Genomic DNA, 14,013 nt, shown 5'->3' on the forward strand with positions numbered 1-14,013 from the left:
GTTTTTTCAACAGGAGCTGTTGTGACAGGACAAGGGGTGATGGTTTTAAACTAAAAGAGTGGAGCTTTAGACTAGATTTAAAGAAGACATTTTTTTATGCTGAGAGTGGTGAGACCCTGGCCCATGTTGCCCAGAGAGGTGGTAGATGCCCCATCCCTGGGAACATTCAAGGCCAGGCTGGATGGGGCTCTGGGCAACCTCCTCTAGTTGAAGATGCCCCTGCTCACTGCAGGGGACTGGACTGGATGATGACCTGTGAAGGTCCCTTCCAACCCAAAGCATTCTGTGATTCTATGATAAAGTTCAGAGCAACAGTTAGTAGTATTTTGTATGTGGGACGTTCATAGTCACAGGGGCTATTTAATTCACGCTGATTTTTGTCCTTACCAGCTGTACAACCAAAAACCCTACAGTCCAGAAGCGTCTTGTGCCAGCAAGGCACTGGGCACACACTGCCTTGACCATTGTAGGACAGCGCGTGTATCCTGCCGCTGCAGTCGTGTTGTGGGTTTTGAAGGTTCTGTCTGCATTTCCCATGGTCACACATCACTTTTCCTGTATGTTTCCTGGGAGCTGAGATCTTTCAGGTTGGTTGCACATTGAGCACCTTAAATTAGCACATGGGCATGTTGCAGCCCAGTATTCCAGGTACATACCAGGAGGGTTTGGTTTGCTGGTTTTCAGACGCAGTCCTTGGAAGGGTAACTAAGGTCTCCTGAAACTGCATGTGCAGAGAGGAATTCTGGGGCTTATGTGGCCGCCTTTGCCTCTAGCGTAACTTTTATATATAAATCTCCCAACAAACTCGCTTGATGTGAAAGGTGTGCAGATGCATCTTCTGAAGTGTAGGGATCAGAAAAACAGATTTTTATCTTTATAAGTTAAAAGGCAGTTTGTAAAGTATTAAAATATTAAGAAGGGGATATGACAGCTGAAATCACAGAAGTGGACTGAGGAACCAGACTGTTGTATCAGCAAAAGAAAAACATTAGGTTAATCTGTATTACAGCACTCTGAAAGAATACAGAGCTTTGAAAACAGCTTTCACCAGGGGGTGGGACATTTTACTTTTATGTAGAGCTTTTGTTCATTTAGAATTGTTTACTCCAGAAAGCAACCCTTTGCTTTTTGTTTGACTGATTTTTCCCATTTGGCAGACCCTTTGCAATCACATGGATAACATTCTTCTTTCCACTGAGACATAGAAAAACTATTCTTTATTGACCTTGCTTGTTGTCCTAAATGACAAAAATATATTTATGTGCTAGGTGAACTGTATGACTTCATTGCTGACTTCTAATTGAAAATTCTTCAAAGCAAAACCCTCAAAGAGCTGCTTTTTTTTTTTTTTTTTAACAATCCAGTAACTTCTTACCAGCAAACAACTGCCCTCAGCTCCACAGGCACAACTCCCACAGATGGCACTGGGAACTGTGTAGCAAAAAAAAATGCCATGCATAGGAGAAATAGGTCTTCTGGGTTGGGTGGGGGATTTTTATTTAGTTATTGAACAGCAGAGTATTTGCTGTGGAAGCATGGATGTTTACTTCTTTTATTTCTGTGGATGTTTTGGAAAGTATTTAATGTTTTATTTTGTATGGTTGTAGTGGGAAGCAAATTGGAAGACTCAGAAGAACACATACAAAATCATTCAACATCTCAATCTTGGTTTTCTCACCAGTTTCACAAAAGACATGGACTAAACTTTGCAGTACTGATTTAGAAACACTCTTAGCATTACAGTTTTACACGTGGGGTGTTGTAAACCAAGGGGAAATTATGTAAAGACCCAGCATGCCAAGACAAAATTCAGTCCTAGTTCAAATGAGCACAATTCTGTTAAAACAGATGGAATTGTGCACATTTAGCCAAAAAATTTGAGTCAGTGTTTATCTTGTGTTCCCGAATGCTCACATGCAAGCTTCTCTGACAGGGACAAAACTCTGGATGAAATAAATGGGCTAAAACCCACATGCAGGCAAGCGTTAAAGCTAAGGCAAAAATCTTCATTTAGTATAGGCTGGAGCAGCTTCACTGCCTTCTGCAGAGTTGTGACCATTTACACAAATCCAGCCTCTCTTCATAATGGTCTAATGTTCCGAAACACTGTGCCTCTGCAATTCCAGCTGAAGGTAACGAGAGCTAGGGTTGCTCTGCATTTCTGCAGGGGAAAAAAGTCAAAGGCCCTTTTGTTGTCACTTAGCACATGTGCTGAGGAAGTGCAAAACCAAGATCACAGTGATGGCATTTTCAGCGATCTTGTGTATGTGTACTTACTTACATAAGGTGCGAGCAGAATAACAATCAGAGTGGGCCCCCTACTAAGGAGCCCTCAGTATTTTTAATTCAGTCTTGTCAGAGTCCTAGTTAGGTCTTTATTATTTCACAATTAGAGAAAATATTTGCAGTTCTACTACTACATTCCATACAAGTCAAACAAAGGTCTACTTGTTTTCAGTGAAAGCATGGTAAAACAGAGATATCATCTAGCTCTTGCTGTGGTTCAACGAGATTTCTTCCATCACTTACACAGACTTTGTCTTCACTGTTACACCAGTACCCACCCCTCATTTTTTTCCTGGTTTGTGATGCATCAGATCAGGAAGATTGAACCATTTGAAGGAAAAACCCTCAACCTGCATTATTCAACCGCAGCTGTATGATTCTATCCCCTCCTTTTCACATGCATTAGCAATTCAGACAGTACAGGAAACTGCTGAGCCAGCTGGGAAAAAAAATATCACTAGTAGCGTTAAGAGTTTGGCTGCTCAGCTCCTTGACTGGCTCACCATGGGATTGGTAGGTGCCAGAGCTAAGGGTACATGTGGGAGTGTGGCCAAAGGTGGAGGAAGGTAGCCCTAGCCTCTAGGAGCCAGTTTCCTTGAGTTTAACTTAGCTTATCTTGCAGAATTGCACCCATGGTATCACCACAGGACAGTGCTGACTGTAGCACCACTAGCGTATTGCAGTGGAAAAATTTTAACACCAAGTTAACACAAACATTGTAAGTAAATAGTAAAGCCTTTATTCTCGTTAAGAACAGCATTTTGAAAATAAAACATTTGCCCATGCTTTACAACCTTTGTAGTTTTGTATACTTATGTACAGTCATCATGGTACACATTGATTGTCTTGAAAATCCTTTAAAGATGTTCTTATAAGATACCAGTATGCAACAGTCAGCGGAAAAAAGGGTACGTTATAAAACACACATTAATACATTTAATAAATATATATTATCTATCAAAAATGAGCCTTAGCTCTTATCAATTAATAAAAAGCACCTGCTTTGTAATCCTGTCAGTTGGTAGAATAATCCAATTGTTTTATTATAAAAGCTACAATGCTCCCTTTTGCATGGCCTTTGGTTAGACTCAAGGCATCAAGCTCAAACAAAGCCCACCAAGATGTCTGTTCAGACTAAAATCAGCCCGTCTAGTTCTATAGTATTTCACGTAGCTTGTTTATAGAAACAACTATATTAAGAGTGTTCTTCTGAAGACAGCACGTGTTTTCTGGCAAGTGTCAAACACTCTCATCTCATCTGAAAGCAGGACAGGATCTGTAAAGTATGGCTTTGAACTTTTTTCCAGCCATTCATCAAAAGCCAGTTATTATAAATCTTGCTTCAGTGATAGTGTTTTCAGATGCTCTAAGATTTCATTTTTCTGCATGGAAACACCAGGAGCACATAACCATCAAGGGACAACATGGTAGCTTTTATAGCATAAAAGCTAATTATAATTAACTGAACTGCAAAAGGCTTGTGCTTACTTACTTTTTAAGTTGTTCACAGATGCTCTACATTCTAGATAACTTTCATAAAAGGCAAAAGTAAACAATCTGTTTACTGTAACAAAAATATAAGTTAACATAAAGGTGCCTTTCTTCAATCACCATTTTATTTGGGGCATTTTACATCACAGACTAGTGACTTACAAAAAAAAAAAAAAAGTTGCTCATTACTAATTGTGTAAAGTTGGAAAATAAAGACCCTCCTAATCTATTGCCACACCTTCACCACCACAAATGAAACCCAATCCTGCTAGTTTTTAGTTTTGTGAGTAGCCCACATGACTAACCCAATGAGACTAGTCACGTGAGTAGCAGTATGTAGGATCTGGCCATGTCTTTGCATAAGGCCTCAAATTCCAAACACCTTCACCAGGAGCAGGATTGGGAACTCTATTTATCAACTCAGTCACGTCTAGAAAAAGAAAAGAAAGTTTATTGAGATAACTATTATCTTGTACAGATTTTGTCCAAGGTCTGTAAAATGTGTATTGTAATTCGTAAGTCTTGGTTGTAGCATGATAAACTTAAAAAGAAAGCTGTCCTACCATTTATGCCATGGTCATCTTATATGTTTTACAACAGAGTTTTATGAGGGGGTTTTATAATTGTTTTTTAAAAGCAAAACTCTGCAGGCAAGTGATGGTAACAGGTTTTTTGGTGTTCCAAATGATGTATCTTCTGGGTAACTTCCATTATCTTAGGTACTGTCTTATTTGATCAAAGTGTTGCTTAAAACAAGCAAAATGTATTTCTAAGTAAGTCGCTGGATAGCATGCAATATCCACCCCTACCCTACTAAGGTTACTAAGGCCATCTAGTTACTTACGAAATAAAATAAGCAATCCCTAAACCAAGCACATGCTTCCTTTGCCTCGAGGAGGGAAGGGCAGGGGGGAGTTAACATGCTCCTTTATCATGCATGACAGAAAAACATTGCTTCTGGGAGAGAAGGGCTTTGAAATAAAACCCCATAAGATGATCATGGCAAGAATGGCAATATATATTTTTCCATATATATATACAGGTATATATCTGTGTGCAACACTTAGGGACTGGCCTGGCAGCCTCTGTACCTGTAGGCAGACCTACTGGAGTCGGTGGCACTACTCGTGGGAGTACAAGTCTGCAGGACTAGGTTCCTAATTCAGTAGAAATGGAGGTACATGAAGAACCAGGAAGACTCTTGAAAAATAAAAAGCTTGTCTTTCTTTTGCAATATACAGCAAGTAACTTCTTTCTGTGAAGCTACTAAGCTATTCAGTTATTTGTACATTATATTTTTTTTAGTTTGAAAATATATCTTTTTATTACAGCGTATGCAAAGTTTAATTGTTATACGTTTCCTATGCCCTCAAGTAAAAACAATTAGCTTTTAGTACTGAGGAAAACTAAGATTAACGTTGGCCAAACAGTGAGGATACAATGTTTTCAATGTCCGATATGTATTAAATGTTAAATAAAGGAATGATTGCTTAAACAGAATGAAAAATCATGGCACAAACAATGGGCAATGGGAACCTTTTAAATAACCTGGAGAAAACAAAGATAAAAAGCTTTGAGAAACTCTGCCGTAGATCAACTCAAAAAAGTGGAGGGAAGGTGTAGAGAAGAAACCACCTTAAAAAACCAAAAACAACAACAAACCACCTCCAGCAGGGAGATTCTACTAGCTAGGCACTAGAATGCACATCCACGTTTAAATGCACAAACGACTGCAGTCAAGGGGACTACTCATATGAACAGGGATTAGAAAGGGAGGTCTTGACCTTCTCTGCTGCTGAGGGTCTCCTGAAGGGTGGTCAGTACTTCTCAGCTGCCACCGCTCTCCTGCTCGCTGAGACAGCCCAGCAGAACAGGCTGTCTCGGGCACTACTGCGGGCTGCCTTTAATCCACCACCACCACGGACGCCTTCCGGCAAACTCGGGTCACGTTCTCTCCCCAGCTAAGTCTTTGCAAAAGTATACTCCTCCAACATTTCACTTCACGGCTGCGTCTGCAGGAGACAGGAGAGCACGCAGCTCTGTGCTCACGCCCAGGGTTGAGGGTGGAATAACAGGGAATCAATCCCACGAGGCTGAGGAGAGCTGCCTCTGTGCTGGACCTACTCTTTTTCTCTCTGCCTCAAGAAGCTCTGTAACTCGCATGAAACATGCACAGATCTGTCACCCCTCCAGAGCTGCACTTCCTTCACCAGCGTTTTGAAGAGAAGAGAATCAGCCTACAGTCTCCTGGTAATTTAGGTGCCACGGGGTGGCTTGACCTCACACCCTGCTACGTGACTGTAGAGTACAGCTAGATAATGAAGCAAACAAGGTACTTCTCATGACATTTGAAATGAAGGGAAGAGGAGCAAAATGGAAAGAAATCCTGCATGTTTTCACACTGCACTGGCAATCTCTTGTGACAACATTAAGTTTAGGTGAGAGGAGGGTATTTTGCAAGCAACTGGCAACCAACAAAAACAGGCTGGCCTCGCACACTAGGTACAGACAAGAGAATATCTTACATTTCAGGATACAATATCCCTCTCTTCCAATTTAAGGTGTGCCTACTGCCATTTTAAATTAGATTTAGCTTCAATTTTACAATTTTTTTTTTCAATTATCAGTTCAGTGGTGTTCACATTTAGACAAAATCCTCTATAGGATTTCAAAAGCTCCTGGATGTTCTGTTGCTTTGTTCTGGTACTGTTATGGATTCCTCCCTCAAAGACACACTGCCAGGGAACAACATCTGCAACAAGGATGCTTACTCTCTACAGCCTACAGCCTTTCACCAGAGGTGTCGTCCAGTGTAACTTGGCGGAGCAGTTGGTATCTGCAAATAAGGATAATAAACCCGTAACTGAGAGATCTGTCTGTTCAAAAATCAGTGTTATCATGTACATGACAGCTTTCCAGACAGCGGTTCCAGAGTCAAGGGATACAAAGCAACTCCTCTTCCACCCACACAGTACATAACTATATGCACACATTAATCTCTTTTTACTGTCTGATGTTCTCCGTTAAGCTTTGTATCCATCTCAAAACAAAACAAAGCAAAACAAACAAACAAACAAAACCCAGAACAAATTCTCTGGCTTCACACCCTTAAACTGCCTGTTCCCTGAGCTGCACAGTCGGGTTTCAGAAAACACAGGCATAGATGAATCCAGAGATCAGATGGGTGCTCTTCGTTACTGACAGCAAAGCACAAGCCTTTTCATTTTATTCAGGTTGGTGTGTTTCCCACCGCCTCACCCGCACAGGAGAATCCTTATGTCTAGTCCCTCTTGTTCTCTAAAATCAGCCAAAACCTTACTTATTTAAAAACAAAAAGAGACCTGCAATCAGTTCTCATTATTTGGCTTTAAATGTAGAGGTTGAGTTATGGAATCAGCTCATGATTCAAAATAAAGAAAACCCAACTCATATGAGTATAAACTGGCTCATGGGTAGATTTTTAAGAAGCATGTAGGTATGCATGAAAAATATGGGGATGAAAATTCTTCTTTTTCCATAGTGTGCCTGCTATATGAAATGTCTTCAAGTGCAAATTACATCATGGAATTACACATTAGAAAGTGTTTGCCATCAGATCACTAAGCCATTCTTCCAACAACCAGGCTGCAAAAAACCAGGTCTATCAAAGAATGGCATGCCAAACCACTGTCTAAGAAAGAAAAATCAATGCCATTAACATTAAAATATTCTCTATTCCTCTCTTCTGAATCCCTTTCCCAGAGATGTACGCATCTGTGACTTACAAAGGATCACACACATTGGACAAGAAAATGGGAGATACGTGAGAGACCACCACTGTCTGCAACAACAATTCTTACTTAAAGTACTGTACTGGCCTGTAAGCATTTATGCGACTCACATCATCTTGAAAAAAAACAAGTTATAAATTGTGTCACTTAATAGTTAGTTAAATATCTTAACACAAATTTAATTTGAAAGGGCCACTGAACATGTCGTCTCAACAGAGAACTTGGTTCACTCAAGCTACACCGCAAAATGTCAATGGCCAAGTAAAGAAATGCAAAATACTTTGTATGTTCTAGAGGAAAGGGAAGCGGTACATGCGTATTTGCTGCCTGAATTTTCATTTATAGCTTTCCCCCCTGCTGCGACTAAGCTAAAAGCAGTTTTTTCCGTTAGCAGTGGTTGTCTATATCAGTGCACATCAAAGATTTCTTAAATCATCACATTTTGATACTTACAGTCCCACCATTTAGCACAACTGCCATCTCAGTTGGCTGATAAACATTGCTTCTAAAAGGAGCACTAGGTCGGCTTCCCAAACTGCCGTTTCGAAATCCTGCCGTTCTTAGCGCTGCGTTTAGAAAAGAGAGATCGTTCTTAGGAACACCATTCATGCTGCCCTTCTCCTTTGAAATCATAAAAGTATCTTGCCTCCAGTTTCGTTACTGGGAACTCTGCCACTCATTTTAATGCTGCCACACCAGTTTTCACATTGCCTTTGAACAGAACGGTTTCTTACATAGTCGGGAGTGGATCTCAGAAGAGTCAGTTTTACATAGAATTAACTGGTTGCTGCGGAATGGGAAAAAAATTAGTGGAACCAAATTTTTGAAGTTTGCTTAATCTCATTTCAGTAGGAGCTGCCGAACCTTTGATGTACCTTGCACAATGTATTTGGCGAAGGGCTTTCTGTGTTCATCTGGATACTGTGGGGTTAAGTAAAATGACCTTACATTTTGCTTTCTATCAAATTCAGAGGACAGGGATCCAAAACGTTGCTCGAGCCAGTAAGCATGCACAACCCCCCTGAGCATTACTTCAGCATGACTAGTGTATAAGGATTTTCCAGATGTTTCAGATTATATTTACTCTGAGAAACTAGAAACATGAAGTAAATACTGCTTTTGAAAAGCTTAATCATGGCAATTGACTGAAGCAAAAGAGAAGATTCTGACTGTCCTTCTGAAAGTTTATACTAGAAATACATCGGTCTCTCCATTTTAGCACAAGTTTGGATTTGAGATGTATATTCTGAAGAAGAGATACACATAGTTAGGGACATGCTCCTTTCTCTCTGAAACGGTCCGGGAATTGGCACACACAAACTCTCTTTTCACTTTGGGGATAAATAATGGCTTCACTGAATTCCGATGTGGCCAGGGAACAGAGCTCATTTATCCTGAGATAAATTGTGTGGTTACAAGAGGCAATACTCATCTGTGAGCTGGTAAATAGAAACACCCCTCCTTCAGGCACCTGGGGGGAGAATTTCTCTTAGATTTAATTCAAATTACAATTCTACGCTCTCTGGCTGAAATTGTGAATGAGTTTAAGTTTACAAGAATTTCAGCGTAGACTTTAATGAAGCCAGGATTTTAAATAGTTGCACTGTGTGGAGCAAGATATAAATGGATCCTCTGCCATATGCTGTCCCCTGCCCACTGCTCCTCCTCTCTCTGGGAGTTGTGCACAGTATTGACTTAGCACAGACATTTAAAAATCCTGCACTGTTGACTCCAGATACACACAGCCCCTCAATTGCTCTGTATTTTAAAATTAGGTATTTTTGCAGAACTCTGGGAGAACAAAAGATGAAAATGCCTAAATTAGAATTATGTATTTTTTTATGTTTAACCACTTCAGGGTCAGTACTATTCTTTCTTTGTAGTTTGGCTTTTTAATTGTGTATTAAACACAAATGATTGCACTGGTATTTGCTAGTACACATAAAGAAAAAACCCATCTCTTTATAATGCATATTATCATTAAAATACTGACACGTACACACAATATCTACACAAAATTTCCATGGTAATTTCAAAGTTATCTGAAAGAGCCAGTCAATTGGATTTCATGTTGCTAAATTTTCTTTCCCTGTTATTGCAATAAGTCTAAAATTCTTTTAACATGAGAATTGCAGGCGAGGTTTGTGGACAAAGTACTCACTTGGAATTTTTTTCTCATACCCGTTTTACCATTTTCCCTTGTACTTTTCCATTACTATTAAATACATGTGCAGAGTACGTATAGGTTAAAAAGAGTAGCGCCAAGAAGATCTGAGGCAATGTCGTGTCAGTCTCCTTTTAACACCTATTTTAAATTGTGTTACCTTTGTTTTTAGGCATTGGCTCTGAGGGAAACTTGTAGTGCTATAAGCTATTACATGAAATTCAGTGAGTACCAGAGCTGCTTAGGCTTGGGTTTCTTGACAGCTGTAGCATTCTACATTTCACATCCAGATTTTTCATGTATAAGGCAAACTCTCTTTGCCTTACTAAAGTTGCCCTGCTAGCGTGCACTGCACGTCCAGAGAAAATTCCTTCAAGCTGCCTTCTTCCAGCGTTTCTAAATACTTTACTAACATTTTTACAAGACACAGGTATGAAAATAACTCTTTTAAGTACATATTTCAAGTTATCTATCCTATGAATATTAACGTCTCAGATTAGTATGTTGTTTAAATTATATTTAAATGCCTGACTTTAAAGTAGTTTTGGTTTATTAATGCTTAATATTCCTGGAATAGAACAGCTTTTGTTGTTATGTGTAACTCAGAGCTGCATTTGCTAAGAAAGAAACCAGAAGAACATATGCTTGTTTGAACCTACAGTTTAAAGGTTGCTCAGATTCTTAAGATGCTACTTAAAATCTAAAAGAGAGCAAAATTACTAAATGACCTTGTACAAGTATTAATGGAAATAACAAGAATTAATGGAAAATGTGGTTATTCAAGCATGTTTTCTGTTTAAAGGTAACTACGTAGTGAAAACAAATGTTACAGTCAGGGAACAAAGAGGTGGTTTCTGGTTATCATGTCTTCCAAAATTTTACCACCAGGAGATCTTAGATTCTTAAACGTCATTCCTAAGTACCACTGAAGAAAGAACCCTTCCTTTAATTCCTAACTCTCAGTGATCAGCTCTTGACTTGAGCTTAATTAAATGACTAAAAGAAGAGAGCATTGTCTACGTACCTGCACAGAGCCAACTGCTCACCGACTCCAGGTGCTTAGCCACTGCCAGCCATCATACAGCCAGTGACTTCAGTGAACGCTTCAGCAGCCCTGCGTGTGACTTGAATAGACCAGCTGTATTTACTTTAAGTCTCTACCATACTAGGAAGTTTTGTCTCCAAACCCTGTTGCCTGAAGTCTGTATTTAAAGAACTACTGCACAGGAATCTGCTTTGGTTTATTGAAAATGTATGTGGCCTGCTGCCACAAGCCATAGGAACGGGGATGACGTGCATTTGTTATGATAATATTAATAAGGGCATCAGGTAAATAAATCTATTTTGTATTGTGCTGTGGAAGATTCAGAGGGATTAAAACAGAACACAAACTGTGCTAGAATAGACACTACCATGATTTTATAGCTATTGCATCTCTATCCATTTCACTAAAAAACTTAATCCCTGAATGATTAGATCAAAAAGGAGCTTCCAGTTCTCTTTTAAAATTATGCAGAAATGGGAGTGATACTGAGTGAAACATCCAGTTTTGTTCTTAGATTTGCCTTAGTCAGAAATAGCTCCACTGACGCCACTAAAGTTACTATGAAATTAATTTAATGAGGGATGGAGGGCAGAAAAAAAAAAGTATGAGTGCTTTTAGAGTCCATTGTGAAGCTGCCTCTGCTGCTCTGGAACATTAGTAATAAACAACCATGCTTTTATCCATGTGAATTTTTTTTTGTTTTACCACTGCCCTTGGTATACACTCACAGAACTTAACTCCTTTCTGTTCAAAGCTTCCATACTAAGAGGAGACCTTTAAAGTTCCTGCTAAAACACTCAGAGGAAGAATGCCTTCCTGACCCGACAGCGTGCCAAACAAGAGTGCTGCTTTCCTCCACGTCTGGCCTACGTCCAGAGGAAACATCAAACCCAGCAGAAATCAAAGATGCAGAAAGAGGAATAGGAAGGTGAAGTGCCTGGACAATGTGCCCCAAGCCGCCTTTTGGGGGCTGCCAAAGCAATGTGGCAACTATTGGCTGGGATACCCAAGTCCTCTCCTCAGTTTCATACTGAGTGAGGAGCGGTGGGACCAGTACTGAAATCCGTCCTCCAGCTGTGGGGCGGCACCAGGCTGCCCCCTGCACTACAGAACAGCACCCGGCTCCTGCTTCCCGTCGCTGGCCACAGAAGCACCCCCCTGTATTTCCTGATATGGGTTAAAAGTTCAGCAATGCTTCGGATCTCTTATGCAACCGGTTGTTGCTGGTCCTTCTGGTTATCATTAAAAAAATATTTTACTGCAAATTCTGATGATGTATCATCACACATTTTTCTGTGTCACCAAACAGCTCTGATAAGGAAAGCAACCACTACCTCAAAACCTCTATCTCTGCTCTGGTCAAAGCCTTCAGAACAAAGATCGCCTTTGAACTTGGCCGTAGGACGCTCTGCATTCTGCCCCCCTCCCACTGTCACAAAGTGGCACTAAATCCCAATTTAATGGACATAAAATTAATAATAATTATTTCATTGCTCAAGAGGCTGATCATTTCGTAACATAGAGCATTCAATTTTTTTTCCTGTGTTTTTGGAAAATGTTTCATATTAAATCTTGGTAACTGATAATGACAAAAAATGTCATTTAAACTATTTTAATATAGAGGCTAATTTTTTCCACAGTGAATTTTTTTGGCTTTCAGTGTTGGCTTTGCATTTGAAATTTTTCAGTTTTACAATGAAAACAAAACATGCAGAAGAATCATTTTAACCAAGCACAAGTATTTTCTGTATTGACTTTTTTTTCCACTCCCCAGCCCCCCACCCCCTCCCACACCTCCACACCGCTGTCCCTTAGGTGATATTTTAATGAAAATGGGACACATGTAGTGTGCAAAATATGGCATTGGTAATGACCCTTGTTTTGAACACTTGAAAAATGCCTCATAAAGATGATTTTCTTGGCTACTACAGAAAAATACAGTTCTCTATAGTAAATTCTTACCTGCATTATGTTCATCCATTGAAAAGGCTTTGTTTTCCATGTAGCTCCGAGGAAGCTGTATATCTTCCTCAAAAGCGGTTTCACGCATCCTTGGCTGCGAAGTATCAAAATAATTGGGAGTGTTTTCCTGCTGTGATGGAAGGATGGTACAGTGGACCTCTGGGATGGCATGAAAAATAACAAACACCCAACCACTGGACACCAGTGCAATAGCAAGAGTGGGGTCACTCCATTTGTCTCTTCTCTTTAGCTCAGCGTTACCAAAGAGGTACATAGTCATCCAGGCTACCCAAATCAGAATGGAAAAGAAAAGTGTTATAATGAGGCATACTCCGTTTTTCTTCCATTTCTTAAACTTTCCACAGAGAGTGAAAAGAGAAAATCCCATGGTAAATACCATCAGGAACATAACGTAAATCAAAGCCATAGCAAAATCCATTGGTTCGTAGCTGCAGGCCAACTTGTTATCTCTGACAATTGTCAGTATTAACCACTCGGTCGCGATAATGACCTGAACGAGCATCAGGCAGATTGCCACACCAGCTAGATGCCAGCCAGATGGACTCTTCCCATGTCGAACTAGTCTACGAAGTCTCCAGGCTTGAGCTAGCAAGCACGAGAAGCACAAAGCAAAGATAACTCCCCACAGAAACCTTCGGGTAGAGCACACAGTTTCATCTTCTTGGATGATGAAAGCAAACGTCAGCCCAAACAGTCCGAGAGTCCCCAAAAGAAAGAGGAAGTGCATTCCCAGGGGGCTCTTCTTCTCTTTGTCCTTGATGAAGGGCAGCCTCACCAGCAAAATCAGCATCAGCAGTAACGTGGTCAGCACACCTGCCCCTGCAACGGCCTCCACAACTATTCCCCAGATGGCATCCAGGTTGCACAGGTAAACATACTGGGGGAGAAGATCCAGTCCGCACCCTCTAGACGTACTTGAGTTTTCAGAAGAGCCATAGCTGATCACAAAGAGGAGGAGGAAACCAAGGGCTGGGTAGGTTTTCATTTTTCTGTCTGCGACAACAAAATATTTGTGTGTTTAGCTACAGTTCACTTTGGAGGATCTCACAGCAACTGGCAGCACAGCCTGCTTCAATAGCCCGTGTTTACTGGTGTCCTGCACTGGATGTGCAGCTGGCATGGCCTGCCCCCAGTGTGTGCCACCCCCCCAGAAAGCTGCTTTTGCCTGTGGAACTCAGAACGCAGACTGACTCATTTCTGTGTTTGCACAGATTGACAACAACATTTCCAAACACTGCCCCTGCAGATATCCTAAAACACAGCCAAAAGAAATT

The 14,013-nt window shown here is 40.5% G+C and overlaps 1 protein-coding gene and 1 long non-coding RNA gene across 2 annotated transcripts; both read right to left on the reverse strand.

Moving 5' to 3' along the window:
* Positions 1-3,002: 3,002 nt before the first annotated feature.
* LOC104490069 lies at positions 3,003-4,343 on the reverse strand. The gene is made up of 2 exons (XR_727769.1): positions 4,254-4,343; positions 3,003-4,212 (listed from the first exon to the last, which is right to left on the reverse strand). It is a non-coding gene; the product is annotated as an uncharacterized LOC104490069 (long non-coding RNA).
* Positions 4,344-6,568: 2,225 nt separating this feature from the next.
* GPRC5B (G protein-coupled receptor, class C, group 5, member B) lies at positions 6,569-13,724 on the reverse strand. The gene is made up of 3 exons (XM_010132308.1): positions 12,719-13,724; positions 8,001-8,113; positions 6,569-6,613 (listed from the first exon to the last, which is right to left on the reverse strand). The coding sequence occupies exons 1-3, from the start codon at positions 13,722-13,724 to the stop codon at positions 6,569-6,571; spliced, it is 1,164 nt and encodes a 387-aa protein (XP_010130610.1).
* Between the last annotated feature and the right edge of the window lie 289 nt (positions 13,725-14,013).

The sequence above is a fragment of the Buceros rhinoceros genome, unplaced genomic scaffold (genome assembly GCF_000710305.1).
Source record: "Buceros rhinoceros silvestris isolate BGI_N320 unplaced genomic scaffold, ASM71030v1 scaffold1593, whole genome shotgun sequence".
Lineage (NCBI taxonomy): Eukaryota > Metazoa > Chordata > Aves > Bucerotiformes > Bucerotidae > Buceros > Buceros rhinoceros.

What these genes read in the sequence shown, in the direction of transcription:
- GPRC5B (XM_010132308.1), bottom strand. Translation starts at nt 13,724, where the DNA reads ATGAAAACCTACCCAGCCCTTGGTTTCCTCCTCCTCTTTGTGATCAGC. An exon ending in AATGGATGAACATAATGCAG is followed by an intron (nt 8,114 to 12,718) that starts GTAAGAATTTAC and finishes TTCTAAACGCAG; the next exon opens with CGCTAAGAACGGCAGGATTT. An exon ending in TTGTGCTAAATGGTGGGACT is followed by an intron (nt 6,614 to 8,000) that starts GTAAGTATCAAA and finishes CCTTATTTGCAG; the next exon opens with ATACCAACTGCTCCGCCAAG.